The sequence below is a fragment of the Syngnathus scovelli genome, chromosome 9 (genome assembly GCF_024217435.2).
Source record: "Syngnathus scovelli strain Florida chromosome 9, RoL_Ssco_1.2, whole genome shotgun sequence".
Classification (NCBI taxonomy): Eukaryota; Metazoa; Chordata; class Actinopteri; order Syngnathiformes; family Syngnathidae; genus Syngnathus; species Syngnathus scovelli.
Window position 1 is genome coordinate 2,976,862 of NC_090855.1, and position 16,359 is coordinate 2,993,220.

The 16,359-nt window shown below is 43.1% G+C and overlaps 1 protein-coding gene and 26 non-coding genes across 27 annotated transcripts; all 27 read left to right on the forward strand.

Annotated features, from left to right (window-relative positions):
- The first annotated feature begins 1,433 nt into the window (after positions 1-1,433).
- On the forward strand, positions 1,434-16,241 carry tuft1a (tuftelin 1a). The gene is made up of 12 exons (XM_049731012.2): positions 1,434-1,650; positions 5,142-5,219; positions 6,219-6,320; positions 13,780-13,866; positions 14,040-14,090; positions 14,167-14,244; positions 14,681-14,791; positions 14,903-15,126; positions 15,191-15,296; positions 15,376-15,459; positions 15,562-15,656; positions 15,760-16,241. The coding sequence occupies exons 1-12, from the start codon at positions 1,567-1,569 to the stop codon at positions 15,830-15,832; spliced, it is 1,173 nt and encodes a 390-aa protein (XP_049586969.2). The 5' UTR covers positions 1,434-1,566; the 3' UTR covers positions 15,833-16,241.
- Positions 6,420-6,502, forward strand: trnal-cag (transfer RNA leucine (anticodon CAG)). Its single transcript has one exon. It is a non-coding gene; the product is annotated as a tRNA-Leu (tRNA).
- trnal-aag (transfer RNA leucine (anticodon AAG)) lies at positions 6,599-6,681 on the forward strand. Its single transcript has one exon. It is a non-coding gene; the product is annotated as a tRNA-Leu (tRNA).
- Positions 6,778-6,860, forward strand: trnal-cag (transfer RNA leucine (anticodon CAG)). Its single transcript has one exon. It is a non-coding gene; the product is annotated as a tRNA-Leu (tRNA).
- Positions 6,957-7,039, forward strand: trnal-aag (transfer RNA leucine (anticodon AAG)). The gene has a single exon. It is a non-coding gene; the product is annotated as a tRNA-Leu (tRNA).
- On the forward strand, positions 7,136-7,218 carry trnal-aag (transfer RNA leucine (anticodon AAG)). The gene has a single exon. It is a non-coding gene; the product is annotated as a tRNA-Leu (tRNA).
- On the forward strand, positions 7,315-7,397 carry trnal-cag (transfer RNA leucine (anticodon CAG)). The gene has a single exon. It is a non-coding gene; the product is annotated as a tRNA-Leu (tRNA).
- On the forward strand, positions 7,494-7,576 carry trnal-aag (transfer RNA leucine (anticodon AAG)). The gene has a single exon. It is a non-coding gene; the product is annotated as a tRNA-Leu (tRNA).
- On the forward strand, positions 7,671-7,753 carry trnal-cag (transfer RNA leucine (anticodon CAG)). Its single transcript has one exon. It is a non-coding gene; the product is annotated as a tRNA-Leu (tRNA).
- trnal-aag (transfer RNA leucine (anticodon AAG)) lies at positions 7,850-7,932 on the forward strand. Its single transcript has one exon. It is a non-coding gene; the product is annotated as a tRNA-Leu (tRNA).
- trnal-aag (transfer RNA leucine (anticodon AAG)) lies at positions 8,029-8,111 on the forward strand. The gene has a single exon. It is a non-coding gene; the product is annotated as a tRNA-Leu (tRNA).
- On the forward strand, positions 8,204-8,286 carry trnal-cag (transfer RNA leucine (anticodon CAG)). Its single transcript has one exon. It is a non-coding gene; the product is annotated as a tRNA-Leu (tRNA).
- Positions 8,383-8,465, forward strand: trnal-cag (transfer RNA leucine (anticodon CAG)). Its single transcript has one exon. It is a non-coding gene; the product is annotated as a tRNA-Leu (tRNA).
- On the forward strand, positions 8,562-8,644 carry trnal-aag (transfer RNA leucine (anticodon AAG)). The gene has a single exon. It is a non-coding gene; the product is annotated as a tRNA-Leu (tRNA).
- On the forward strand, positions 8,741-8,823 carry trnal-aag (transfer RNA leucine (anticodon AAG)). Its single transcript has one exon. It is a non-coding gene; the product is annotated as a tRNA-Leu (tRNA).
- On the forward strand, positions 8,920-9,001 carry trnal-aag (transfer RNA leucine (anticodon AAG)). The gene has a single exon. It is a non-coding gene; the product is annotated as a tRNA-Leu (tRNA).
- On the forward strand, positions 9,095-9,177 carry trnal-uag (transfer RNA leucine (anticodon UAG)). Its single transcript has one exon. It is a non-coding gene; the product is annotated as a tRNA-Leu (tRNA).
- On the forward strand, positions 9,274-9,355 carry trnal-aag (transfer RNA leucine (anticodon AAG)). The gene has a single exon. It is a non-coding gene; the product is annotated as a tRNA-Leu (tRNA).
- Positions 9,446-9,528, forward strand: trnal-cag (transfer RNA leucine (anticodon CAG)). Its single transcript has one exon. It is a non-coding gene; the product is annotated as a tRNA-Leu (tRNA).
- On the forward strand, positions 9,625-9,707 carry trnal-uag (transfer RNA leucine (anticodon UAG)). The gene has a single exon. It is a non-coding gene; the product is annotated as a tRNA-Leu (tRNA).
- trnal-aag (transfer RNA leucine (anticodon AAG)) lies at positions 9,804-9,885 on the forward strand. The gene has a single exon. It is a non-coding gene; the product is annotated as a tRNA-Leu (tRNA).
- trnal-cag (transfer RNA leucine (anticodon CAG)) lies at positions 9,976-10,058 on the forward strand. The gene has a single exon. It is a non-coding gene; the product is annotated as a tRNA-Leu (tRNA).
- trnal-uag (transfer RNA leucine (anticodon UAG)) lies at positions 10,155-10,237 on the forward strand. The gene has a single exon. It is a non-coding gene; the product is annotated as a tRNA-Leu (tRNA).
- trnal-cag (transfer RNA leucine (anticodon CAG)) lies at positions 10,334-10,416 on the forward strand. The gene has a single exon. It is a non-coding gene; the product is annotated as a tRNA-Leu (tRNA).
- trnal-aag (transfer RNA leucine (anticodon AAG)) lies at positions 10,513-10,594 on the forward strand. The gene has a single exon. It is a non-coding gene; the product is annotated as a tRNA-Leu (tRNA).
- trnal-cag (transfer RNA leucine (anticodon CAG)) lies at positions 10,687-10,769 on the forward strand. The gene has a single exon. It is a non-coding gene; the product is annotated as a tRNA-Leu (tRNA).
- Positions 13,481-13,563, forward strand: trnal-uag (transfer RNA leucine (anticodon UAG)). Its single transcript has one exon. It is a non-coding gene; the product is annotated as a tRNA-Leu (tRNA).
- Positions 16,242-16,359: the final 118 nt, after the last annotated feature.

Below are 16,359 nucleotides of genomic sequence, written 5' to 3' on the forward strand. Positions count from 1 at the left end.
AGAAAACAAAGTCTCCTGTCGCCCCCTCCCCACAATTCTCATCCAGCAGCTTGTGAGCATGACCGCCAATTTCCCCGAGAGCTGCAAATAGAGGTTGAGATGAATCGCTGATCCTGTTTCTTTGACACGAACCAGAAAAACAAACCAGAAATGATTGATTCCACGCCAAAATAATTTCAAACGTTTGATTTTGCCTGGCTACGGTTTAAACAGACATGAAAGGCCTCGAGGTTCTCCTACGTGATGACTTTAAACCTCCCGTGGAGCTATTATGCGACAAAAAACTGAATATTGAAACTATGCAAAAACACAAATTGATTTTTTTTTAATTGTCAATCTATAAAACTGATGCAAAATGTCAAATTGAAAATTCATTACAACGCTGAAACAAAAACGACTAAACTATTTACTACAACTTAGTACAATACAAAGTATTTGACGATGACGTCACACTTTCACTGTCAACTGTCGATGATACTACGCTACCCGTCTGGTTTGAGGAAACCTGCACATTAAATTCCTTTTGAGGGCGGGCATGGAGTTTCCAGATAACTACGATGCTTAACAAGGAACCCGTCATGTTTTGAAAGTTTTTGTTTATTGTTGAGAGGCGTGGGTAATTGTTCGCTTATGCCTCCCGTCGAGTGGTTTTAGGCTTGGTGGAACGCCTGCTTTTTTTTTTTTTTCCATTGGACTTCTGTGATGAGTTAGAAGATACTGAGGTTTCCTTCATAATCAGTGAGTCACTAAGCCATCTTTCAAAATATCAGTTTGTCGATTATGTTGTGGACAGAAATAAAAACTAACAGTTCTGGTAACTTTATGCGGGCCTGCAGCCTTATGACGTCATTCAATGGCTGCATACCTTTCACATGAAAGAGTCCCAGTGAGATAATGTCACGTCTCAGAAAATATATTACTCCCGTTTGCGTCATGTTCTGGGTGCTAAGTGAGTTTCCTCTGCGCAGCTGTTGTTTCAGTTTCATTTAGCGTCATTCCCGCTTTGTCCCTCACTAATGACATTAAGGTCTTCATCCCGTTGGAAGTCTGCGCCCATCTGGACCACTCAGGATCAACAGCAATGGACCAAAACTTGTTTAGACTGGGTTTATCTTCTAATTCAAATTATCCAAGACAAAAAAAAAAAAAATTGTAGTGGGACACACCTTTAGGTGCACTTGCACAATTTAAATAAAATATGTATGAAACATTTTATTTGCATAAAGATAATAAGGATCAGTTTTAACGTCAAAGTCTAATATAAACTCCATGATGTCCTTTAAGGTGACTTTTTTAATACTTGAAGTCACAATGGACCAGTTTCTCTTCTCCCTCTTCCAGGCTCATCTCCTTATTTGGGCGTCTGCTTTTAAGTGGGCGTGTCCTAGTGGTGACGTCAGCGCAGTAAAAAAAGAAAAAACCCAGCAAGAGCAGCCGGTGTGAAGTGTTCAGACCTGCACTGCCTCCCGGGACAGACAGCTCAGCAGGCACTACCGAAACTTGTGGTGTTCACCTGGACTCTTTATTAATTCTTTATTGCTAATTGTTTATTTATTATTATACTACATGAGAGATATGATGATGATGACTAACGGTGGGAGCAGAAGTCTGTGCACAGTGGAAGACATCAGAAGGCAACAATATGACCAGGTCAGTTTTTAAATATATTGTATTTTTTTTTCCAAAATATTTTTTTCCTTTAAAATGTTGATCTTCCTTTAAAGTTCTGATGTTAATCTACACGCAAAGTTTTTTATGAATTAGAATTCTGCAGCAAAATGTCATTTGAATGGTGACACCAATTTCAATTTGGACCCAATCCAGATTACAATGATGTTCACATTTCATCCGATCAGGTTGCAATCTGTTGCGTTAATATAGAGGCTCAAATTTAATCCTGATTCAGATGCCCATCTAAACATTGGTTTGAAACTGAATCCGATCTGGATCCCACTTGGGTTTACATGACATCATCCACGTGGTCTGATTTTGCAGGTTTTTCTTGTTAAACTAAAACGTTCGCCAGGGGCTCATCACTTGCGACTTAAGAATTAGAGCAAACAGACTGCGAGGCCTTTTTCAATTGACAAGCAGTGACAGCGGCACCTGTGCGAGCGGCGTTCATTTAACGAGCTTAGACAGCACGCACACACTCAGACACGTCGGTGGCACTTTGGGCGATGAACGTCACCGAGGTGAAACCTTACCGCTCTTCATGGTTTAATCATTTACCCACACAAGCTTTTCCGAGCAACACTTTCGCCTTTCAGTCCAGGTCATGTTGTGACTCATCAATCTAGATCACTTGATGTACTTTATAATTTTATGACTGCAATTTTATTGTGCTGTAAAAGTCAGAGCGTGCAAAGTTCGTCAACACATACACGGTTAGATTTGATGTGACGTTTGCATTTGTTCGGGATGAGGTCAAATTGGAAATTCCAAGTGCACACTTTGTGTAAAAGGCACAATAGCAAATGATTGACGAGCAACTCATCCATTTGACATTTCAGGTTAATTTGCATTTCATATAAGCAAAATAATATATAATATTCGAGCGCTCAGTTGAAGGTTGACCAAACCGATCAAAACTATAAAGTTCAACAACAACAAAATCGCTGACTTCATTTGCGCGGGAGATTAGGTTAATGTTTCTGATGCTCATAATAACACTTTGATCATCAAATGTTCGTGTGTCAGTTGAAACCAAACATTTGACGAAATCCGCTAGCAGTGTCCGGAACCTGTCTAGGTGTGCCATTAACATTAAAAGTGTGGTAAGGAGAACCCAATTAAAGTTTGGTAATTCCATTTCATAAATAAGCACAAGTAGCACGTGAAACAAACTTGGTTTCTCAGTTTGAAACCACTCCACCAGTTCTTAAATTCCCTTGAATTTTAAAGAGTTGTCATTCGTCCCACGCCCACAGAATGCAACACGGCATTCTGTCACCCTCAAAGTACAAAAAGTGTAGTATGTGCTTTTTTTTTTTTTTTAACTTAGCAAAAAAAAAAAAAATTCCTTGGACGTCGTAAAAGCGCAAATATGTAAACCTCACGAGATTGATGCCATCTGTGCTTCAGGTAGACAGGAGACAAGGAGGGAGGGCCCAGATAGTGATTTAGTACTCAAGAAAGCAGCTCTTGCCATGCGTGGAATGCAGCAGGTGCTTTTCGGGATTTCTCTCGCATAATTCACCCTAAGCCTCCCGTCTATGCCAAAACAGAGAATAAAGTGTCTCCGTCGACTTTTAAAGCCTCTGGCCCGGCCAGCTTGCGTGTAGCTCACCATCTTTTGTGCCCTTTGTTGGTGTGTGCGCAAAACGAAGCTCACATTTCAGCCCTGTTATGGAGTCGGGATTTACACTGAATCACATTGTGTATTTATTTTTTTCCGTGCGGGTTTATTCCACTGCTCGTTTTGTTTAACGGAGGCTGTCTAATGTTACAGCTGCTGGCATTTACGTGTAAATAGCTCAGTGTGCTACTTGTGTAATACCTCCAACAATTGTGCCTCTGTTTCCTCGCCCCCTCCCCTTAATTGGACCCCTCCCTCTAACCACAAAAAACACCCAAATGGTCCATCCGAGCGCTCTTACGTAAGTGAGCAGACTGCATGAAAGAAAAATGGGAATTTATAGACTTCTTTTTTTCTGTCAGAGGCCCACCACACCCCCTATTTGTTATTTCTACTGCTCCTGTATTGTTCTTGCTGTGCTTTTGCTGACCAGGTTGTTTTTTTTAGACCACCACCAAGCACTTTGAAATGGAAACCTGATGGGGAGAGCTCATTTGTTTTTGCAGCCTCTCTGGATAAATAATGAGGATTTTAGTTTTTCTTTTTGCTATTTGGGTCATAATGGTACAGTCCTTCCTGCCTCTGAATAGAAATAGGAGCGTCCTATTTATTCCTAATTGCAAATACCACCATCATAATGACAAACAATAAAATACAGTAGCATAGTAGGCCTAAGTGTTCAATATTTTGTCCTGCAACTGGATCCTGTTCCTGTTTGCCCCTACTGGAATTTGCACCCTGACCCCCCCCAAAGTTAGAAGTGTTACCAGTACCATTTCCTAATATTGTGACTTTAAATGTACTTAAGTACGCAAATGGCAACAAGTTTCAGCTTTTGGAATGCGGGAGGAAGTCACTGTGCTAAAGAGAAGTCGCTCTTTTGTTTTGGGGAATTTTTTTTGTTCCTTTGTCTGTAAACATTTGAGGAACCACAAAAGCAGATGAGCTGAGGTTACCATAGTTCTAGCAACACAAGTTTTAATGTTACTTTAAAGTCACTAACTTGACTCAAATTGACCTGACTCCTTTAAGGTGGAAATTTAAAAACCCGCAATTAGTTTTCTTCCGTCAGCTGGCCAAACAATGAGGTTGACGCCAACGTACAAATGGAGACAAACGATGGGAACGGCCAAAACAAGTCACACACACCCACGGAAATCATCAGCCATAACACACATCAAATACCACACCTGTTAACCATTACACACACGATTCATTTTCGATTTAATACATCACTTATTGATTCGATATCGAGACATTTACGTAACTGGTATTTGGGTGTTTACAGTAATAACATTGCAGGGATTTTTGATCTGTCTCCTATTTGGCTTGGAGTCAAGACACCACAAGACTTGTTTGGAATGTGTTATGTGATGTCGCTGACCTCCTCCCTCACATCCGCAGCACGCAACACACGCACGTATACACAAGGGGCATCAATTGGGGGGGGTTCCCTACATTGCAACAAACACACACGCCCTTTCACTTCCTGGCAAGCGCTTTTCCTGCTGAAAAACTGTCGCATTATCCAATAAAGCCACTTTATGCCTCGGTTGCCACGGAAACCATCTACCGAGATGGAATGTGTCTGTCCACATTCCCAGAAATCCGCCTCCATCGTGCTCAGTTTAGAGGAAACAGTGATTCTCTGTGGAGCCTTCGATACTTTTACTTCCACTTCTGACATTTGCGTCCCCCCCACCGCGCGCCCGCCTCTTTCTCGGTGGTTCCCTCCCTCTGACCCGCCTAGCCTTGTACATTTAGTGACTCAGTTTCTCCTCTACTTTTTTGAAATAGTGGACATAACGGTGTCTTTGTGGGTTCTCCTGCTGCTTTTTTCCAGGGGTGCAGGAGACTGCGGCTCACTCTGCATGAGGACAACCAAGCGGCTCGCAGCTCAGGCCAGCAGTACAGAGATAAGGTAAGACTATTTTTGGGATGTCGTCTCACGTTACCATTGCGCAGATGCTAATTGAAAATCTTAGAAATTTAGCCTAATTTCTCTAAAATGAGTCAGTATTTTTCCAAGGATTATCTCTTTAGATTTTGGTCATATTCCATGATTTAATTTTTCTAAATGTATTTGCATTTCTTCATTTCCTTAATGATTGGAACAATTTATTTTTAACAACTCTATTTTGCATTTTTGTTACATCTATTTATTCATTTCAATTAATATTATTATATTTTTGTTTTGTATTGTTTACATATAGTATTGATTTTTTTTTCCTTTATTTTTTTATATTTTATTTTTTTAGGCCCCTTTACTATTCTATTTCTATAATTATCTGAATGTACTGTACTCTAAAATAAAATATTACATTTAGGTCAATTTATTCTATTTGAATTCCATGTGGTATGGACAGTCCACATCCTCTTAGTTAAAAGATATTTGAGATATCCTACAAGAGCATGTATCAATTTAATACTGTAGTTTAGTTACACAAACGACAAATATATGGTTCCTCTAACGTGTTACAAATGGGGAAACTTGTTTCCATGACGATCAAGTGTTTGTATGCGTGTGAATGGACACATCTGCTTCCCATCAAGGGAGGTTCTCAATATGTTGAGCTCTCAGGACTTGTTGAAAAAGATGCCGTTAAACCAAGGCAAGTGGTAAAGTTGAGCCAGATTGTTGCATAACCTTTACCGGCATCTTCCGTCCGTCCCTCCCTTCCTCGTAATGTTCCCATTGGGATCAAAATTAGCCTTGCCCATGACTCAACTCTGTATCCAATTTCATAATTTAGTGGCTTTTGCTCCAAGTGTTGTTTTGCAATATCGATCCCAAAACAAGTCGCAGCTCCTCCCGGTTGAGCTCATCCGGAATTCGTTCATCCACATCTGTGAAGATGTGGAATCACACCCATCGTTTTCATGGAATGTGCTAAACGCTCATTGCTTTTATTTTTTCCAGCCTGTTGGACGTGCATTTGCACTGGTGCAGCCCCCCAACGAGAGGGCGCTTCTGCCACCCCAACCTGTGAAATCCTCCGAGGAGCAAGTGGAAGTCATCAAGGTGAGTGTGAGGTGAAAGCCAACAATTCTTAACATTGCTTGGCACATCCCACTTGATCTTTCAAAACAAGATAGGCAATAAATGAGATAATTTTCCAGTGTCAGGATGGCCGAGCGGTCTAAGGCGCTGCGTTCAGGTCGCAGTCTCCACTGGAGGCGTGGGTTCGAATCCCACTTCTGACAAACTCCTTTTACTGAAGAATCAATGAGAATCCTCAGTTTGTGATCATTGAGAATCACACACCCATTGAATTTAGAAACTAAAGCACCTATTCATGTGTCAGGATGGCCGAGCGGTCTAAGGCGCTGCGTTAAGGTCGCAGTCTCCCCTGGAGTCGTGGGTTCGAATCCCACTTCTGACAAAGTCCTTTTACTGAAGAATCAATGAGAATCCTCAGTTTGTGATCGTTGAGAATCACACACCCATTGAATTTAGTAACTAAAGCACCTATTCATGTGTCAGGATGGCCGAGCGGTCTAAGGCGCTGCGTTCAGGTCGCAGTCTCCCCTGGAGGAGTGGGTTCGAATCCCACTTCTGACAAAGTTCTTTTACTGAAGAATCAATGAGAATCCTCAGTTTGTGATCATTGAGAATCCCACACCCGATGAATGTAGTAATTAAAGCTGAGTCTTACGTGTCAGGATGGCCGAGCGGTCTAAGGCGCTGCGTTAAGGTCGCAGTCTCCCCTGGAGGCGTGGGTTCGAATCCCACTTCTGACAAAGTCCTTTTACTGAAGAATCAATGAGAATCCTCAGTTTGTGATCATTGAGAATCACACACCCATTGAATTTAGAAACTAAAGCACCTATTCATGTGTCAGGATGGCCGAGCGGTCTAAGGCGATGCGTTAAGGTCGCAGTCTCCCCTGGAGTCGTGGGTTCGAATCCCACTTCTGACAAAGTCCTTTTACTGAAGAATCAATGAGAATCCTCAGTTTGTGATCGTTGAGAATCACACACCCATTGAATTTAGTAACTAAAGCACCTATGCATGTGTCAGGATGGCCGAGCGGTCTAAGGCGCTGCGTTCAGGTCGCAGTCTCCCCTGGAGGCGTGGGTTCGAATCCCACTTCTGACAAAGTTCTTTTACTAAAGAATCAATGAGAATCCTCAGTTTGTGATCATTGAGAATCCCACACCCGATGAATGTAGTAATTAAAGATGAGTCTTACGTGTCAGGATGGCCGAGCGGTCTAAGGCGCTGCGTTAAGGTCGCAGTCTCCCCTGGAGGCGTGGGTTCGAATCCCACTTCTGACAAACTCCTTTTACTAAAGAATCATTGAGAATCCTCAGTTTGATCATTGAGAATTACACACCCAATGAATTTAGTAACTAAAGCACCTGTTCATGTGTCAGGATGGCCGAGCGGTCCAAGGCGCTGCGTTCAGGTCGCAGTCTCCCCTGGAGGCGTGGGTTCGAATCCCACTTCTGACAAAGTTCTTTTACTGAAGAATCAATGAGAATCCTCAGTTCGTGAGCGTTGAGAATCCCACACCCGATGAATGTAGTAATTAAAGCTGAGTCTTACGTGTCAGGATGGCCGAGCGGTCTAAGGCGCTGCGTTAAGGTCGCAGTCTCCCCTGGAGGCGTGGGTTCGAATCCCACTTCTGACAAAGTCCTTTTACTGAAGAATCAATGAGAATCCTCAGTTTGTGATCATTGAGAATCACACACCCATTGAATTTAGTAACTAAAGCACCTATTCATGTGTCAGGATGGCCGAGCGGTCTAAGGCGCTGCGTTAAGGTCGCAGTCTCCCCTGGAGGCGTGGGTTCGAATCCCACTTCTGACAAAGTCCTTTTACTGAAGAACCAATGAGAATCTTTAGTGATCATTGAGAATCACACACCTGATGAATGTGGTACCTGAAGTTGAACCTTGTGTGTCAGGATGGCCGAGCGGTCTAAGGCGCTGCGTTCAGGTCGCAGTCTCCCCTGGAGTCGTGGGTTCGAATCCCACTTCTGACAAAGTCCTTTTACTGAAGAATCAATGAGAATCCTCAGTTTGTGATCGTTGAGAATCACACACCCATTGAATTTAGTAACTAAAGCACCTATTCATGTGTCAGGATGGCCGAGCGGTCTAAGGCGCTGCGTTCAGGTCGCAGTCTCCCCTGGAGGAGTGGGTTCGAATCCCACTTCTGACAAAGTTCTTTTACTGAAGAATCAATGAGAATCCTCAGTTTGTGATCATTGAGAATCCCACACCCGATGAATGTAGTAATTAAAGCTGAGTCTTACGTGTCAGGATGGCCGAGCGGTCTAAGGCGCTGCGTTAAGGTCGCAGTCTCCCCTGGAGGCGTGGGTTCGAATCCCACTTCTGACAAAGTCCTTTTACTGAAGAATCAATGAGAATCCTCAGTTTGTGATCATTGAGAATCACACACCCATTGAATTTAGAAACTAAAGCACCTATTCATGTGTCAGGATGGCCGAGCGGTCTAAGGCGATGCGTTAAGGTCGCAGTCTCCCCTGGAGGCGTGGGTTCAAATCCCACTTCTGACAATCTCTTTTTACTGAAGAATCAATGACAATCCTCAGTTTGTGATCATTGAGAATCACACACTCAATGAATTTAGTAACTAAAGGACCTATTCATGTGTCAGGATGGCAGAGCGGTCTAAGGCGCTGCGTTAAGGTCGCAGTCTCCCTGGAGGCGTGGGTTCGAATCCCACTTCTGACAAAGTTCTTTTACTGAAGAATCAATGAGAATCTCAGTGTGATCATTGAGAATCACACACCCAATGAATTTAGTAACTAAACCACCTGTTCGTGTGTCAGGATGGCCGAGCGGTCTAAGGCGCTGCGTTTAGGTCGCAGTCTCTCCTGGAGGCGTGGGTTCGAATCCCACTTCTGACAATCTCTTTTTACTGAAGAATCAATGACAATCCTCAGTTTGTGATCATTGAGAATCACACACTCAATGAATTTAGTAACTAAAGGACCTGTTCATGTGTCAGGATGGCCGAGCGGTCTAAGGCGCTGCGTTAAGGTCGCAGTCTCCCTGGAGGCGTGGGTTCGAATCCCACTTCTGACAAAGTTCTTTTACTGAAGAATCAATGAGAATCCCGTGATCATTGAGAATCACACACCCAATGAATTTAGTAACTAAACCACCTATTCATGTGTCAGGATGGCCGAGCGGTCTAAGGCGCTGCGTTCAGGTCGCAGTCTCCCCTGGAGGCGTGGGTTCAAATCCCACTTCTGACATGCTCCTTTTACTGAAGAATCAATGAGAATCCTCACTTTGTATTCATTGAGAATCACACACCCAATGAATTTAGTAACTAAACCACCAGTTCGTGTGTCAGGATGGCCGAGCGGTCTAAGGCGCTGCGTTTAGGTCGCAGTCTCCCCTGGAGGCGTGGGTTCGAATCCCACTTCTGACAATCTCTTTTTACTGAAGAATCAATGACAATCCTCAGTTTGTGATCATTGAGAATCACACACTCAATGAATTTAGTAACTAAAGGACCTATTCATGTGTCAGGATGGCCGAGCGGTCTAAGGCGCTGCGTTAAGGTCGCAGTCTCCCTGGAGGCGTGGGTTCGAATCCCACTTCTGACAAAGTTCTTTTACTGAAGAATCAATGAGAATCCCGTGATCATTGAGAATCACACACCCAATGAATTTAGTAACTAAACCACCTATTCATGTGTCAGGATGGCCGAGCGGTCTAAGGCGCTGCGTTCAGGTCGCAGTCTCCCCTGGAGGCGTGGGTTCACATCCCACTTCTGACATGCTCCTTTTACTGAAGAATCAATGAGAATCCTCACTTTGTATTCATTGAGAATCACACACCCAATGAATTTAGTAACTAAACCACCAGTTCGTGTGTCAGGATGGCCGAGCGGTCTAAGGCGCTGCGTTTAGGTCGCAGTCTCCCCTGGAGGCGTGGGTTCGAATCCCACTTCTGACAATCTCTTTTTACTGAAGAATCAATGACAATCCTCAGTTTGTGATCATTGAGAATCACACACTCAATGAATTTAGTAACTAAAGGACCTATTCATGTGTCAGGATGGCCGAGCGGTCTAAGGCGCTGCGTTCAGGTCGCAGTCTCCCCTGGAGGCGTGGGTTCAAATCCCACTTCTGACAAGCTCCTTTTACTGAAGAATCAATGAGAATCCTCACTTTGTATTCATTGAGAATCACACACCCAATGAATTTAGTAACTAAACCACCCATTTGTGTGTCAGGATGGCCGAGCGGTCTAAGGCGCTGCGTTAAGGTCGCAGTCTCCCTGGAGGCGTGGGTTCGAATTCCACTTCTGACAAAGTTCTTTTACTGAAGAATCAATGAGAATCCCCTGTGATCATTGAGAATCACACACCCAATGAATTTAATAACTAAACCACCTATTCATGTGTCAGGATGGCCGAGCGGTCTAAGGCGCTGCGTTCAGGTCGCAGTCTCCCCTGGAGACGTGGGTTCGAATCCCACTTCTGACAAACTCCTTTTACTGAAGAATCAATGAGAATCTTGAGTTTGTGATCGCTGAGAATCACAAACCCAATGAATGTAGTAACTACTGTTGGCTAGTGAGTGAACGATTCGTTCAAATAAATGAATCTGTTCAGTGAACGAGAGTGAACAAATTTGGGTGGTTTTTTTCAGTTCATATGACTTCGACCAGTAGGTGTCGGTAATGCGCATTGAAGCTGGTGCCACCTCGCTGTTAAACAAAACGAAGAAGAAAATGGCGTAACTTCCCGGTCACAAACGAGTCTTGAATTGCATTTCACGTTTACCAACAGAACGGGTCTGAGAGTGAACCAGTCAGTGAGTGAGTGATTTGCATATGCAGTTCATCGCGAGAACGGATCAGTGAGGGAACGAATCCTGACTTTCTCTTTCGCGAACCAGTCAATGGGTGAACTGCCTTCCCGTGCATCAACGGATCAGTCAGTGAACGTGTTGCGTCTCCCTCCTGGCGTGAACTATGGAAGCCAGAATGTCGATTTAGGATTTGCCAAGGAAAGAAAGAACCACTCACTGAAACACCACTTCTTTTATGCGCGTCTTCTCCAAGCTAACGGCTAACTTTATTGCATGAAGGGATGCGCCGTTATGCAACAACGGGGAGATTATGCTTCTCTTTGGGTCATCTTGATTTTATAACACTTAAGATAATGTTTATGCATATATGCGCCTACATATTGTTATCCAATATATCTACTGCAATTTCACATTAGATTACTGGTTTGAAATTTACTTTTATTATCATTATTATTTTAATTTACTTTTATTATTATTTTAATAAACATTAAAACCTGTTAAAACTTGTCTGGTGTGTTATTTTATTTTTTATTTTTTTGGGCATGAAAACAAAAATCTGACATTTGGTTAACTGCTTTATATGACAATATGTATTTGTGTTTTACCTTGTGTAATATGTGTTGGTGTCCCCCAAAATAAAGAGCAAGTAGTCAAATACACATTCTTGACACGTACAAAAAATGCATGAAGTGTCCATGTGACGCCACAGATCAAACAGCCAATCGCAAAGTGGGGGTGAGGGCGGGTGTGGCACTTTTCACTTAAGCTTTGGCCATGACTTTTCCCTAATGAACTGGCCTGTTATTAGGTACACCTAAAAATGGCGGTGTACCTAATGGAGTGTCCAAGTGATGTCACAGATCAAACAGCCAATCAAAAAGTGGGGGTGAGGGCGGGTGTGGCACGTTTCACTTTCACTATTGCTTTGGCCATGATTTTTCCCTAATGAACTGGCCTGTTATTAGGTACACCTAAATATGGCGGTGTACCTAATGGAGTGTCCAAGTGATGTCACAGATCAACCAGCCAATCAGAAAGTGACCCTCGTTAAACACACCTGCGTGAAAACTTTTAGCCACTTTCACGGTCAAAAGGAGCTAAAAGTTTTCACGCACCTGCGCTTAACGAGGGAATCACACGGACACTCCATTAGGTACACTGCCATTTTCAAGTGTACCTAATAACAGGCCACTTTATTAGGGAAATATTATGGTCAAAGGTCACAGGTGTCAAGCTCTAGTCCTCGGGGCCGCGTTCCAACATGTTTTCCAAGTGACCCTCGTTAAGTGCAGGTGCGTGAAAAGTTTTAGCCACTTTCACGTTCAAAAGGAGCTAAAACTTTTCACGCACCTGCACTTAACGAGGGAATCACACGGACACCCCATTAGGTACACCGCCATTTTCAAGTGTACCTAATAACAGGCCACTTTATTAGGGAAATATCATGGTCAGAGGTCACAGGTGTCAAGCTCTAGTCCTCAGGGCCGCGTTCCAACATGTTTTCCAAGTGACCCTCGTTAAGTGCAGGTGCGTGAAAACTTTTAGCCACTTTCACGTTCAAAAGGAGCTAAAAGTTTTCACGCACCTGCACTTAACGAGGGAACCACACGGACACTCCATTAGGTACACCGCCATTTTCAAGTGTACCTAATAACAGGCCACTTTATTAGGGAAATATCATGGTCAAAGGTCACAGGTGTCAAGCTCTAGTCCTTGGGGCCACATTCCAACATGTTTTCCTAGATTCCAAGATTAAGCTTTGGCCATGATTTTTCCCTAATGAACTGGCCTGTTATTAGGTACACTTGAAAATGGTGGTGTACCTAATGGAGTGTCCAAGTGACGTCACAGATCAAATAGCCAATCAGAAAGTGGGGGTGAGGGCGAGTGTGGCACTTTTCACTTTAACCAGGGGTGTCGACCTCCAGGTTCCAATTCTAAAAGGATAAGTACATGCTCACACCTGGGATCGAACCAGTTGCTACCACACAAGAGCTCATGTCACTAACCAGTCGGCTATTTGGACCTGGCAGTCTTAAGCTGTCTGCACTGTTTTGTACTAGTGATGTGCATTCCAGCTTAAGTGAACTGACTAGAATCGGTTCACTCAAAAGAGTAAAACACATCATGTCATATATATAGCAGTTAACCAAATGTCAGATTTTTATTTTAATTGGCGAATATAAAAACAAAGAATAAAACACCAGACAAGTTTTAACATGTTTATTAAAATAATGACAGTAAATCTCAAACCAGCAATCTAATGTGAAATTGCAGTAGATATATTGAATAACAATATATGGCGTATATATGCATACACGTTTTTAATAAAGATTACCCAAAGAGAAGCATAATCTTTAATAACTAAAGTGTCCATTCAAGTGTCAGGATGGCCGAGCGGTCTAAGGCGCTGTGTTTAGGTCGCAGTCTCACCTGGAGGTGTGGGTTCGAATCCCACTTCTGACAGAATCCTTTTACCTGAAGAACCAATGAGAACTAAGTTTGTGATCTTTTGAGAGTCACACACCTGGTGAATTTAGTAACTAAAGTCTAAATTTATGTGTCAAGTACTTGCCCCTTGAAAACCACTCATCCAATTAATAACTAATCATGGTTGAAAATGAAACTTCTTGCGTGAGCAGAGATAATACCTGGTGATGACCTGAGTTGCATTTCTTGTAGGTGTATCTCGAGGCTCGCCGAGAAGAGAATCATAAACAGAATCAGAGTCTGAAGATGTTGTCAGATGAAGTTTCACAGATCCAAGAGGTCAGTCTCCTTCATGCTGAGCAATCTCTCCTCATCAATCTTCAACATTCTTTCAGTCACACGCCTCTTGCCAATTCTGTTTCCTATTTTGAATGTTATGTCAGGCTGCCTTTGTTTACACACCAAAACAAACAGACAGAAGGTTTCACACGATGTGTTTGCATTTCACACAGGTGCGTTACAGCCTGAAGACACTGAGGGAGCAGATGGCGTCCAAAAACAAGGTAGGCCACATGATGATTCTTGCCAGCTCAATTGTCCCCTCATGTAAACCTCACCACTCGACTTCTTCTTTTCCAGATTCACACCAACGGTTGGAAGGTCTCGTCTCCATTCAAGAAATTCAGCCAGAAAGCTGAAACCAAAAATGCTGAACAGGTGAGTTATTTCATTTCCGTTCTAGACAATGGTGGTAAAAGGATCTCAAGATGTGACTAATTAAATATGGGAGGATTAAAATGAGGGTAAATAATCTCAGGGAAACAAGTTGCGAGCACACATTGTCCTTCCTTGAGTTTATTTTCAGGCCCTCGCTATTGTCCCGGCATTCCAACCGAATTTAATGGTTTCCATCTCTTTTGTCATTTACGGCGTGTTTGCTCTCAGCTTTTGTGCAACAATTATGCCATTAGCGTTTCAGTGAGTCACAGTTGCAGAAAGAGGAGCGAAACAGGTCACGGGTTAATGACACGCAACAATAACAACACGTCTGGTTTCTCCCGAAGCCACGCCGAGTTTTCGCGAGAAGGGCAGGATTTCACATGACATCATTGCGCAAATATTCTCAATGGTGATAATGTTGTCTGTCTATCAGGAGGCAGACGACGAGGCGGAGAGGGCCAAGCTGAGAGAAGTGAGCAAGCGTCTGTACGCTCAGATGCAAGACGCTGAGAAAAAGCATCAGGAGGAGAAGGAGAAACTCCAGGTGATGAAAGACAATTATTTTTAACAGTAAAATAAGATGAGTAAGATGATAAATGTAAACCAACCATACGCATATTGAATAATGTCTAATTTCTATGACATTAATCTTCAGGCTGAAGGTAGCATGCTGAGGGAGCGTCTGAGCGAGCAGGACGACAAGCTGAAGAGCACCAAGGAAGACGTGGAGAAGAAAGACCAGCGCATAGATGAGCTCCAGAGGTTACTGGGAGGCATGGAGAAGGAGAGCGCCACCTTGAGGGAGAACATACGAGAGCGAGAGGCGGAACTCCTTGAGCTACGGCGCTTCAGAGAGGAAGGTCCTAAGGGAGGGCAGAGGTGAGGACCAAAATGCTTTCTGGATTTTGGACGACTTTTTGAACCGTGGTGTGTGGCTGTTCAGGGCAGAGGAGTTGGAGAAGGAAGTTGCTATTCTCAAGGAGAAGATCCACCATCTGGATGACATGCTGAAAAGCCAGCAGAGGAAAGTCAGGCACATGATCGAACAGGTGGGAGGAGCTATCCGCCGTGACTCGAGGAAGGAAGACGTATCGTCAGTGTTTGATGATGTCGTTTGCTCGCTTTTAGCTTCAGAATTCTCGCATGGTGATCCAGGAACGTGATCGCGTCATTAAAGACCTGGAGGAGAAAGTAGCTTTGCTGGAAGCTGAGGTATGAATGTTTTTCTTCTTCCGGCCAGAAGACACAATGGAGCTATTGTCTCGTTTTGAGGACGCTGCCTTTATCTGATCACGTTATCTTATCTACATGCAGAACCGAGAGATGCACGACCAGATGGACTACTTCCTGGGAGGACAGAAAAGCACTTCTTATCTGTCGTCAGAGCGGAACCCGCAGATTGTATCCAGGTAACTGACACTTAAACGACAAATTATTGCATCACATATATGAACAATTAAAATACACTTTGTTGCACTTTTTCCAAATATATTTCTGTTTTTGCTTTGTCAGCAAACCGTTCAAGCTGTCCACCTCCTCCAACAAGCCACTCCCGTTCATCAAGGTCATCGAGATCAAGTCGTGAGTGTCACGGGAGCCACCTAAGTGGTTTTTTTTTGGTATGTGGACTGAAACCGAACAGCAGCTCCGACCGACACGCGGCGATATCCGAGCTGAGCTTTTCACTACAGTAAGCCGTCTTGAAAGACGCACTGCACTCTTCTTTAACACGCTCAAAGTGCAGCAGGCTTTTAAGTAGACGATGACATTGTTTGTACTTAACCGCATAGTTTTAAAGTTACATGAAACTTAACGTGCAGAAAGCTGACAAAACTGCATCATAGAAGTGTCAATGTTTGTCTCCACTTTAAAGCATTTCAGTTGCCTGTCGTGATGTAAATGTGGTCTCGTGAATGTTCTTTCAACTTGTAATTTTCTAAACGCTATCTACTTTGTATTTATTTATATTATTAAAAGCTTTTGACTAATTAAAAGGCTGGCTGTTTGTTTTTCCCTGGAGGGTATCAACTGTGAGAATTTTCATTTCAATTTAAAATAGTTCTCAAGTGTCCTAATAAAATGATTCTGGCATGTTGTCATTTAAAGCTGAAG